Source organism: Colletotrichum fioriniae (genome assembly GCF_027942845.1).
Source record: "Colletotrichum fioriniae strain IMI 355084 chromosome Unknown scaffold_2, whole genome shotgun sequence".
NCBI lineage: Eukaryota > Fungi > Ascomycota > Sordariomycetes > Glomerellales > Glomerellaceae > Colletotrichum > Colletotrichum fioriniae.
Genome location: NW_027076838.1, coordinates 2,151,101 through 2,163,107, shown reverse-complemented (window position 1 = coordinate 2,163,107; position 12,007 = coordinate 2,151,101). Strand labels below are relative to the sequence as shown.

General features: G+C 52.9%; 2 protein-coding genes across 2 annotated transcripts; both read right to left on the bottom strand.

The window, feature by feature from the left end:
• Positions 1 to 224: 224 nt before the first annotated feature.
• On the bottom strand, positions 225 to 1,469 carry N0V96_002402 (uncharacterized protein; the record flags this gene model as incomplete). The annotated part of the gene is made up of 1 exon (XM_053187559.2): positions 225 to 1,469. The coding sequence occupies one exon, from the start codon at positions 1,467 to 1,469 to the stop codon at positions 225 to 227; it is 1,245 nt and encodes a 414-aa protein (XP_053055063.2).
• Positions 1,470 to 6,043: 4,574 nt separating this feature from the next.
• On the bottom strand, positions 6,044 to 10,339 carry N0V96_002401 (uncharacterized protein; the record flags this gene model as incomplete). The annotated part of the gene is made up of 6 exons (XM_053187560.2): positions 6,044 to 7,249; positions 7,299 to 7,732; positions 7,784 to 8,330; positions 8,381 to 8,523; positions 8,582 to 9,656; positions 10,310 to 10,339. 6 exons carry the CDS (start codon positions 10,337 to 10,339, stop codon positions 6,044 to 6,046), a joined length of 3,435 nt encoding a protein of 1,144 aa, XP_053055064.2.
• Between the last annotated feature and the right edge of the window lie 1,668 nt (positions 10,340 to 12,007).

Below are 12,007 nucleotides of genomic sequence, written 5' to 3'. Positions count from 1 at the left end.
AGGCGGCCATGGCATCCCAGTCGTGTTGACGTGATGGAGGCTAAGCGACACGGCAGGTTGTCAAGAGGCAGGTTTCATCGACGCCGATGTTCCCAACGTTGTGTCTCTAGTCGTTAGCGACTGGTCGAAGAACATTTGGGATTTCCACGGTATCAAGCTTAAAACCTTTCCCCGGCTGCGCAGAAATCGTACACGGACTCCAGGGTCTCACCACGATCACTGTATCACAGCAAGCGGACTCCCCTACCTACGCTCCGTGTCTCAAAAACTTCCACAAGACCGGCGCCCATGGCTTCCTCCAACACCCAGTTGAACTCCAAACCGTAAAACTCCTTCCATCGTCTGGTCCTCCCTGGCAGCACGCCGGCGAATTCTCCCCTGGCCCTCCTTGCGAGGCGTGCCTCGTCACGGGCTACGCCACCCTCCCACCGCTCCCGGAGCATAGACACGGGCATCTCCCTAAATTGCGACTTGGACAGGAGATGGGCGAGGTGCTCCACAGCGGCGGCGGTCAGTTTTAGAAACGACCCGTTCCCGGGCACCGCGATGGTGAATTCGGCCCCCGAATATGATGACGCGTCGGCGGCGGCGCCGCCGCGGGATAGACGCGGGACCCCTCCCCCACCACCCGCGGCGTGTATTCCTCCTTGTCCGCCAACGGCGTCGAAGCTCCCGGATGCTGCGCGAGAGACTGCTTGGATGCTCATCAAGCTACCGCGGTCTTCAGGGCGCAAGTGTAAGTTCATTAAAGGTGTATTTACGTGCTGCGGATGTATGCTGGATGTAAGAAACCCGGCCCGCACCAGGGCATCGGCCTGTTTATGGCCGCCGCAAGCCAGTCGCGGCATCGTCTGCGCTAGCGGATTCTCTCTGAGGAACTTGACGTAGGCGGATCTCGCATCGTCGTCCAGCTCTGCCGATTTTACAATCATGTCTTCCAGCTCAGAAGTCTGGATCAGGGCCTCGCCCAGGCCGCCGCGGCGTTGCACGTAGATCTTACGCAGCGCTCCGCCGCGCTGCAACTCTGCGACCTCGCGCTCCACCGCCGTGGGCGAGGCGAGGAGGGCGTGGAGGTGCGATGTTGTCACTATGCCCGGCATGGCTCTGCGGTAATTGAGCACCTCGGCGATGCGCGTGGAGTTCATGCCGGCCGCCTCCGTGGGGACGGGACCGAACATGCGGCTGCGGGTGTACTTTATGGCCTGGACGACGTCGCGCAACGACATGTCCGTCGCCAGCGCCGCGACGAGCCCTGCGTCGTCGAGCCTGTCGTGGAAGAAGTCGTCGTCGTCGTCGTCATCTTGGATGTGTGATGGGGTAGTGGTATTCCTCTTGGCGTTGCTGCTGCTGCCGCCGGCGGGCTTGCGGGGGCTACTCGTCCCGCTATTCTTCCGTGGCGAAGCTGATGGCTTCGGCTTTGGTTTTGGCTTTTTTACTCGGCCACCGCTTAGTATTGACCGCAAGCTCATGTTCTATTCCTTTTCATTCCTTTTTTGTATTCTTCTTCACTAGGTTTGTTCCTAGCGTGATTCGGAAAATGACAGCGTCGCAAGAAAAATGAGAGAAGAGATAATTAAGGTTGAGGATTCGTACGGATGTCCTGGGGTGTATGGTAGTGTGAACGTGGGATTTCCGGTACGTCAAAGTCCGGGCGGCTCCACTCTTGCTTTTATGCCCGTTGACGGTTGACGCACGTACGCCGCCCGCGCCCTTCCGGGTGTCGAATTCGGGTGGAGGACCCTTTTTTTTCGTCCTTCCTTGTGTTGGTGGTGGCGAATCCGACGACGAGGTGCCGCGTTTTAGTTTCTGCGTGAGATTCCCCTTCGTTCAGAGGACAAAGTATTATTAATCAGCAGTCACGGTGTAGGTAGTTGCCAACTCGGGCCTTCGCCAAGAAGTTGTCATTTACATGATGAGAAAAGAGACAACGAGGCTGACCGGTCCGTGGCCTTTTGATTATTCTGCCCGAAATAGGGGGTGGGAGGTGTCTACTTCCGGTCCGTCTGCTCTTCGTTCGGCTTTCGGGCCTGGGATTCGGACCACTCGGTTCGGTTGTATTGGCGAAGAATCGAACAGGTACCCGGGAAGAAGAATCAAAAGATGGCAGGTGGAATGTGTTTCCCTCTCGTTTTCTCGCATTGTTACACAAAGCTTAAATTCTTGAAGAGAACAGTTCTAGAACAGAAGGTTGGGATGGAAATTACGAAAAAAGACTGTCCACGGTGGTTCGAGCAGAGTAAAAGGTACCTACCTCACTCCCGAGAGCATTGATTTCGGGACGAACATCAAACCCGAAGCTTGGCGCTCTTTGCTCGATTTCATCTCCTACATGCGACTTGTGGTCTGGAAATGGTAACGATTGTTCTTTGCAAAAACCCGCCGACGTTCTTTACTTCGTCACGCTGGTCTCAGACCTTTTCAGGGCAGCGTTGGGCTGCTTAACGGCGGAAATTTGAACGTTGTCTTCAATGGAGGGTTGCTGGTGAAGGCGGCCGCAACTTTCCTTGTGAGTATCATCAGTCCGGTCAGTGTTGCAACTCCGGTATGAGTGCATGAGCCTCGAAAAGAGAAGGTCCACCGTCACGCCGGGCCGAACTTGCCGCTCTGCATCTGATATAACAGGAAAGGGTCCAGTGTCTTTTGCTCTCTTCTCGTTCCCCTTTTCCGATTTTCCTCGTCCATCTTAGTTTGGGTAGCACCGTCATTTGATAATGTGTTATCGCGGTGAATCCTATATCGTCGGAATCCGGCCCCCATGTTGCACGCATTAATTTCCCAAAATCAGGCAGAACCAGCCTTCGGCGCGGCATTGATGTTGGACGACGGTGACATCGGGATGTAACGTAATGAGTTTGCCTAAAAGGGGGAGGAGCCTGGGAGGTTCATCTGAACTCTTTTTCTGCAAAGAAAAGAGCCATGATGAATGTTTAAAATGGCGGCAACGGTTTTGGTCTCCTTGACGATGAAGTATCTTTGCGTTGCTATGATTTCTAAGGGTCCCGTATCCGTCCCGAACTTACAACAAAGGGGGGCCTTGATACATTCTCGCGACTTACTTGCTACATGTTTCTCGATAATACCGCCAGAGCTGTTGCACATTCTGCTGCGCTTGAGTATCGCTCCATAACGTGCGCAACATCTCGGAGCTACGTGTCGGGTAATAAACGAGTCCTACGGCGGCAAAGCTGCTACACTTCCATCTGATTCGATTCTTCAACCACCCTTTGCCATTCAAGACATGGAACTAGGTTCTAGCAAGTCGGGCGCCCACTCTACGTGGAGTTCAAAGCCAGAATAGTACAGCTTGCCATCGCATCCGAAGCTGCCGACGTTGGAGTCCACCATTATCGACATTCGATCTCCGTTCAGAGTCGCAGAAGTCGATTACTAGGTTTCCTCGTGAGAGTGCTGCGTCGCCCGCCTCCGGCCCCGCCTCTAAAGGTCATCGTCCTTCTACCCTCATGTGGTCGTGTCATCGACGACGACGACGACTGCTGCTTATTCCTTGTTCATCATACAGCAAGTTTTTGGCTTCTTTGACTGTCTTGTGCGGCTCGGGCTACCAAAAGCCAGACTTTCTGTTTCACTTTGAATTCTTCACTACCGAGCATAGCCTTCGTGCGCTGTAGTGTCGACTGTACTCAATGCAGGATGGGAGGCATGCTATCCTCTTCTCTTGAATATTTTGCCCAGTTCAAGTGAATGATTACCAAGCTCTGGAGCTATGACAAGGAGGTCGTAACACGAATACAGAGAGGCAGAAGCCTGCCTGGACCTCGACTCTTCTGACCTACCTTGGTTATGGCTCGGCCAAGAAACCTGCCACTCTCCTCGGCAAGTTCGAAAGTCGAGGTCAATAGCTCGTTGATATCATTCCTAGGCATTAGAAGTCGTCAACAGCTCCGAGCCGTTTATCTACCTATGCATCTGCCGTTTATGTGTCACCTCACGAAGTCGTCGGGGCTCGACTAAAGGCTATGCCTCTTCAAGAATATCACGCTGAAGCTCTCATTTAGCTTCACGTCTTACTACTAGGCAAGCCACATCACTGCCGGTGAGATCGTAGCATATGCCTTCAATCTGGCTTCTCGTGGCTGGGAACACAGCCCAGCTACTGAACCATGCCGGTGGGCGAGCATCTATATTCCGGGTATCTGCGTCTTGTGTAACCATCAAACCATTAAACTCATAGACCACGACCACGCCGTCTGTCTTGGGAGCTCTTGTCTTTTGCGAGAACTTCTCGACTCCCGGGAGAGTAGTCTTCTTGCCGGAAGGCCTAAAATGCCTTCTCAAAAGTCTTCAACAGATGTATAACGAAATTCCTGGAAATCTGTCTAAGTTGATCCGATTACTCAGTCCTCCAGTTGGCACTCACGCACGATTACTACATCCAGTAGTGATTCTCAGTGGCCAGAAAACATTCTCATTGATACTTACAGAAAGGCCCTGGTCTGCTTTCACGCCACGTCCCATGATTTCCACGACGCCTGTAATCTTCTCATGCTGGTGATACGGCTCTTGGGCATCTCGTTACCCAGCACCATTGACTGCCATAGAATGATCGGGCATTTTTGCTGCTCTTTACCGGTCCTGGACATTCCAACCAGAAGACTCCCAGAGACCAACCGGTCAAAGGCTCTTCCTGGGAACTCAGGGACTGGAGTGATATCGTCAACCTCGACAGACCAGACAGCGCGAGGACGCGCACGCGTGTAATCTCTAACTCCACAAATGATATCAAATGGCCTCGTGGCTACCCCAAGAATGACTTCATCTCTACGAGCCATCGAGGCACTGGAAGCTCCCAGCTTACGGGATAAGACGGCCCCTATTGAGAGAGAGGAACATGGTTACCAGGGATCCTTTCCTCCACCCTTTCCCACCCACCTCTTCTTCAGCGTTGCTGTCACGTTAAATTTCTGCGTGAATCCTAAATTGGAAACTGGGAAACAGTAGCATGGTCAGGCGACGCTGGGAACATCTTTTACGCAGCGGGTTCTATACCAGATGAAAAGTCAATAAGAAAACGACGAAACAAGTGTCTCTCAACTGGATCATCAAAGGCGCTTACCTCCCACGTCTGCCTGATATGAATAGGAAACTGCAACTCATTCCGAAGAAAAGTACACCAAACTCCCTCTTGTGGTTCCGCAAAATCCTCCAAACTGGACATTAAACCAATAAATTCAACAGCAACAAAGGGCCACATAACTCCCCTTCCCCAAGTCCAGCTTGCCATCAAGGTTACGCAGTCGGCCATAGTATAAAAAACATCTAAACGTCAGACTCAACATAACAATGGGAACCCAATGCGAGTGAGCCTAGAAGCTACCATTTGATGAGACCAACCCAGAAGAATACGGGAATGCGGGCCAAAACAGCTCAGCGTCAACATCACCACAGCTACCTACTGGATGTGAACAACAAGCGATGAAAGACAAAAAAAAAAAAAAAGGAAAAAAGGGCACACGACATCAAAACATGGCCCCCGAGACAAAAACAAACCAGTGCTTATCTGGGCGGAAATCCCAGGGTCTCAGACACCCCGGCAAAACGAACCAAGACATTGTCTCTTCCTGACTCGGCTTTTTCTCCCTCCATCCGCTTCTTATCAAGTTGTCACTGCTCATCCAACAGTCCTAAGGACAAGAACAAGAACGAGAACGTGAACGAGAGAGCATGTTCAAGGGCACAAGACGAGTGATTTTCTCGTTGATGTTAAAATTTTATTTTTTTTGTGAACACAGAGGGAGAAGGGTCTCGCGCTCTGCGATGGCTGATGTCTAGGTAGGTAGGTAGGTAGGTAGGTACTCCAAAAAGAAGTAAAAGCTATCAACAACAAGAAGTATGTAAATCGCTAGTGGAAAGTCCAAAATCAATGTACCGGGAAAATAAACACACCCCAAACCCTTTTAACACAACCTTCTCTACTTTTTTAGTATCCTAATAACTCCAATGACGTAAAGAAAAGAAATAGGTAAAGTCCTCTCGGTAAATCGCGCTTGGTGATCGCGTGAGAGATACTTCATCCGTAAGGCGCCTAGCCGGCAGTGGTTAAGATATACGAAGTGATGGAGGACATCCGCTCACTCGTCAACTTCAACGAAACCCTCAGCAACTCCTGCGCAACATCCGGCTGGTCCTTCTGTAGCCGTTGCCATCCCTCCTTGTCCATACGCCAGGCGACGCAGTCCCTGTCAACCGTCACCGTGGCCGTCCGGTCCGTCTCCGAGAAGAAGGGCAGCTCGCCGCACGTCGTGCCCGCCACGATACTCTCCGTAAGCTTGCCTTGCGGCATGTCGTAATCGGCGCGTAGGATGCCCTTCTCCACGAGGTAGAAGCCCTTGGCGGGCTCGCCTCTTGTGAACAAAACTGTGCCGGCCTGGTATTCCATCCGGGAGAAGAATCCAACGGCCCGGAACCAGAAGTCCTCGTTCCTCTCGCTCAAGCCTTGGAAGATCTGCAACATCAACCGCAGAGGTTCCTTAAAGCTCTGCCATCTCTTCGTGCCCGAGGACTCCGTGTTCGCCAGCGCGTTTCTGGCAGCTTCATGCAAATGGTTGCGTCTAGGTGAGTTGATGACCAGATCGAATGATCCCGGGTCAGGCTTCGAAGGGACGTCAAGATTCGCTGTTGGTGCATGACGAGAGCCATTATGGAGTGCCTCCTGGCTTGTGTAAAGGGTCTTGAGCAACTCGTTCTCGCAGCTCTCTAGAGCCGAGTTGAGATCGGGAAGCAGCGTAACTTCGATGCTTTCATTGTCTTCGTTACCGAGTCCCATGGCCCGCAAATTGCGGCCAACCTCACTTTCCGCGTCCTTCCCACTCAACACCATGACGATGCCCTTGTTGTCGAGCAATCTGCTAATAGTATTGAAAGCTTCACCAGCAGAGTAGTCGAGACCTGTGACGTGGTACAAGTCGAGAACGAGATATTTAATGGGCCGCTCTGCAAAGGCACTGTCGTCGATGAGAGCCCGGATCTTCTCTTCTACGCTGACGACGGTGCCGAAAAAGAGGAAGCCGGTGAGCTTTACGATATAAATTTGTCGACGAACTTCCTGCAAGTAGTGATGCTGCGAGGGGTTTCTGCGTACGGTTGAGCCGACGATTTCGCCCGTATAGCTTGCTCGTACAGCGGATACTCTCGAAGTCTGAATGATTAATGACGCAAAGGCAAGGATAATCCCCACACCGATGCCAATGACGAAATCGTAAATGCCCATCACCAGGACGATTACAATCACCTGATTCGAAAGTTAGTAAAGACTAGTAAAAGACAGACAACAAACATACCGTCAGATATTCGGCCAGTTTCAGCTTCTTCCTCGGAAGCCACACGGCTTCGAGAAGAAGCTCAAAGCCAAGGTCGAAGATAAGAGTGCCGACCATCATGATAGGGATAAAGCCAATGATCTTTGGACCAATCACCATGACACCAAAGGTCAAGGCTGCTAGCATAACACCAGCAAGCCTGCTGTCTCCGCCAGACCGCATGAAAAACACGGTGTTGGCGTAGACAAGATAGTTTTGAATACTACCACATAAGCCAGAGATGAAGTTGGAGTAGCCGTGCAACTTCAGCTCACGGTCGAGGTCAGCATTGTCCTCACCAGTCTGCAGGGCCAGGGCCGGAACATTGATGGGAACGTGGAGGATGCCGAAAAAAGTGAGTGCCAGCATGGCAGGAATGCACTCCAAGACGGCATCCCACTCGACCAGGTTGAATTCTAGAGTTGTACATTAGTAAGAGTTGGAAACGCGAGGCATGGTCCGCTTACTGTATAACGTATAGAAGTACCACCAAGGCTCATCGGCCGGTGGTCCTTCAAAAATCCAGCCATGATCTCGGAGAGAATCGGGCTCCAGCGCATCCAGAGAGAATACAAAGAAATAAAACACAATCGGAATGGTGATGATGTACAGAGGTAAGAAGTACTTGGAAGCACCTCTGGTCTGGCTGTAGAAAAGGACAATGGCCAGCAAGAGGGGTATCAGCCAGAGGAGTACTGTGTCAGACTGGAAGAGTTTGTGGAGGGTGTCCATGTCGTATTCCAGACTGCCATCCATTCTGGCAGAAACCTCGAATCCCGTGGCAACAAGGAACCAGCCGACACCTCCAATGCAGCCGATCAAGATGTGCCTCGGGATGAAGCCAACCATGTAGCCAAAGTTGAACTTGCCCATGAGATAGAACACTGCGCCTGTCATCATAGAACTGATAGCATATGTGACAATCGTCGTTGCGATTACAGCGTCTGGCTGGTCTTCGCCAATATGGTCCGTAATTGTTTGGGCCATGTTATGGAAAAAGGGTACGACCTCGATCTGCGGGAGAGTCAGCAGAGACCCTAACACATGACCTGGGGAGAACTCACCAATTCGGAGCCGACGCCTCCCTTGAAAATACTGCCAGTTGAGAAGGTCAACTGCGAAACAATGGTGCTAACATAGAAAATGGAGATGCCCGCCGAGCCCAGCCCAGCAAAGATGGGCTTGCCGAGGGGGAACAAAATCATGCCTAGTCCAGTTAGAACAAATGCCGTAGTTTTGGAGACCATTTTAAGAAAGGGACATACCGTAAGATAGCGCATCAAGAACATTGAGCAGCAATCCGACAATGACAGCCGGTAAGCAAGATACTGGGGCCACCACGGCATTTTGCCATAACGCTTGGCGGTCCCAAGCTTTGGGACTCGTCGCAATCTGATAACCATGAACGATGCGCTCCTCGACATTCACAGTGAGGTCCTTCAGACTTCCCAACCACCGCTTCTTCGGTCGCTGTTTCTGACCTTCCACGTCGACTTCGGTGCTGGCCCCGCTCGTGTTGTAGCTCTCGAGGCTATCGGACGATAACCTGGGGATCAGGGGAGTACGCTCGGTAGGCTGCCTCACAACAATCCTGGCCGGTTGCTGCACCCCTCGTTCCTGTCTCTCCGCAGAGAGCGCTCTCTTCGGTTCGGGGCTCGATGGTTCCAATGGCTCGGAATGGGGTTCCGGTGACGGGTCTCGGTGCGACTGAGGAGGTGACTTCTTGAGTAGGTTCGTTAAGATGGAGGGGCCGTCCTCTGGTAGTTCGTCCTCGTCTCCATCCGGGGACGGAGGCTCCGATACCTCTTGTATCGTCTCGGAGCTCGTTGCATGCGTAATTTCGTCATCGTCATCTTCCTCGTTGTCCGAAATAGCGGTTTCCCGTGCGAGAGCTGACGACTGGGAGCGTTGGCGTGAGAGAAACGCCGGGCTCTGACCCGTCTTCTTGTCGGACAGTAGATACGAGGCGAGTTCGGCCGTATCTTCGCGCACGCTGCGGGCGAACTGGGCGCTGTCGACGGGGGCTATAGATTGCATGTTAGCTGGTTGTGCGTCCTGGATGACGTATGCGCCGACCATGGGGTGCTTGCCTAGGTGGTCCCTCACGTTGCCGTGGATGAAAGAACGGATCGGCTCTCGGTGACTCGAGCTCACGGAAGATGATAGTAGAGTTCTCGAATCGGGAGCATTCTGCGAGTTCCGGCCAGGACTCAGGAGCGGGTTTTCCGGGTTAATCTCTGCGCTGTTCCTCTGGGATCTCTGGGAGCTCAAGGAAGCGGCTCTCCTCCTCCATGGAGAGAAGCCGGCAAAGTTGGGAGAAGACATGGCAAAGGTAGCTAGCTGGGTGACTGAGTATGTTGACAGTTGGTGTTTAGGCACCGAGGATCACCGTTGCACCTCTTGAAGGCGCCAATTGTCAGGGTGCCAGGCCGGTGGTGCGGCTGTTCTTGCAGGTTTTACGTCGTGGAAAACATGAGAAGCTGAGCTGGGGTGTGCGCGCGAGAGGAGAGAAATGTGTGGTGGGTGTCGGCGCAGATAAGAGATGGGAAAGTGTCGTACACCGTAGGAGATAGCAGACGGACGGGGCCAGATCTACGGGCAGAGCCAGGATGGCCCGTGTAAGTCGTTCTGGTTTCTGGGTCGTGAGCGGAAAGGCTCCAAAGGCTAATAAAGCCAAAGAAGGGTTGGATGGAGAAAGATGGAAGAAGAGCACGAACCTGGAAATGGGAACTACCAAGTGGGTGGACGGGCTGGTTTAGAGCAGACGGGACGGAGATGGAAAGCGTGGAGACCGTGGAGAGCGTGAGAGCCACCTGAGAGGTAAGTTGAAGGTAAGACGTGAGGAAGTAGTGGAAGTGTACCAGAGAATTGGACGAGGTTCAAGAGGTTGTCGTCAACATGGCAAGGCATGGCGCGCGCAACGCAACAGCATGCAGAACGACGCAGCACGCAGCACGCAGCACGTAGCACGCAGAATTAGACGAACGACAAACCTTGATCCAGGTCAAATTTGCATTTTGCATGTGGCCCCTCGCCCCTCAGTAGCGTGCCTCCTACGGCATGCTACCACTTTTACTGCATGGTAGGCACGCAAGTGCTGGGTCCCAAGTCGCCCAAGTCCCCCAAGCTTGCCAAGTTATGGAGGTACTTCAATTGAGGTACCTACCGCCTAGGCTGTTCCTGAGATGCTTGTCCCCTCTCTTTACGGCTAGCCAGCACAAATCCTCGTGGTCTCTTGGTGCGGGCATTCCGCAGCCCATCGCAGTCCGGGTTGCCGTTACCACCGCAGTCTGTATCATCATTAGTGTATGAACTATGAAGACCTACGCAGTATGTCTACATTTTGCTGACTGCCCGCGGATGGGTGCCGATGGCGCTCGACTCTCAAGTCGCACTACGTAACGCCCGCGAACAATCCCTGCACCTACAGCACGGCGACCCCTCCAGTGAGCCACTTACAGCCGCTGCAAGGCAAATGGAATGGCGAAATGGTTACGGAGTACCTTAGCAAATATCCCGTGCTGCACAACGAATGGTTGGACTGGAAGCACGGCAGACCAACTGGGCAGCCCACCCTCTCGAAAAGTCGGCTCCCCCACTTCGGATCCAAGGATTTTTTCCCCCTTCTACTGCTCTTCGGCGGCCTGGGCTACTCTCTGCACACCCTCACTTCTTCTCTCCCTCCATCGTGGATCGTGGTATGGTACCTACCTGTGCCTGTATATCCGTACCCTCCGCTCTCCATGACTTCCCAACAACAATCCAAGCATCAGGCTCTAGACCGTGGGCTATCCAGTGGGCCGTGGGCCGTGGGCCGCAGGCAACATACGGAGGGGAACGGAGGCCAGACGCCCGCACCGTCGAGCGGGTGTCTCTGTCTGGTGTATCAAGATTCAAGAGTGACCATATCCCAGCCCAAGCTCATGTCTGAAAGAGCCAATGCAATGCATCTTCAAACTCTGCTTCCTTCACAACTCTCGCGTGGGGTAATACGGCGTGTCAATTGGAGAATTTGGCGTCAATTGCTCGTCATCGTCTCCCTTTAATGGCTCGACGTGTTCTGCAACGCTGCAAGACGTACTAATAAGCTAAGGTCACAATCAGCAGACTAATACCTTTGGCCCGCCGTCTCCTACTTCGGCCTACATCGGCCCTCCCCTGCTAAGTTGCTGAGGTATACTGTTACTGTACCTCATGGCCAGGACCATAGGTCGACAGTCAACCAACAGCGACCATGATGCGGCGCATGATGCAATGCAGCGCACAAGGCCATGCCTGTGCTGCGTGACTGAGCTGCTTTGTCCACAACCGACTGGCTTCCCATATTGCGGCTCCAGCTCGTCAGATGGCTGCCCTGCTTTGGATTCGCCTCAAGAGACGTTCAAGGTCGTAGACATGTCTGAGGTTTCAATGCAGCCCGATCTTCCCATGTCGCTATCGCTTTTCGTTCTCCTCATCCGCCGCCGATATCGCGACATCTGATGTTAATTCCCCGCGCGCCACCACAATTGGTCCAAGTTGTCGCACACTGGCTTGTTATTGAGGTGGCCCAAGAAGTCGAGGTGCACGTTTGGCTGCCACATGCGAGACATATTCCCCAATTCTCCCCTCATCGCTGACAAGCCAGCAGCAAGGAGCCCGTTACAGACTCAGTCAGCCCAGCAACCCTAGATATGCCGCATGCCATCTTG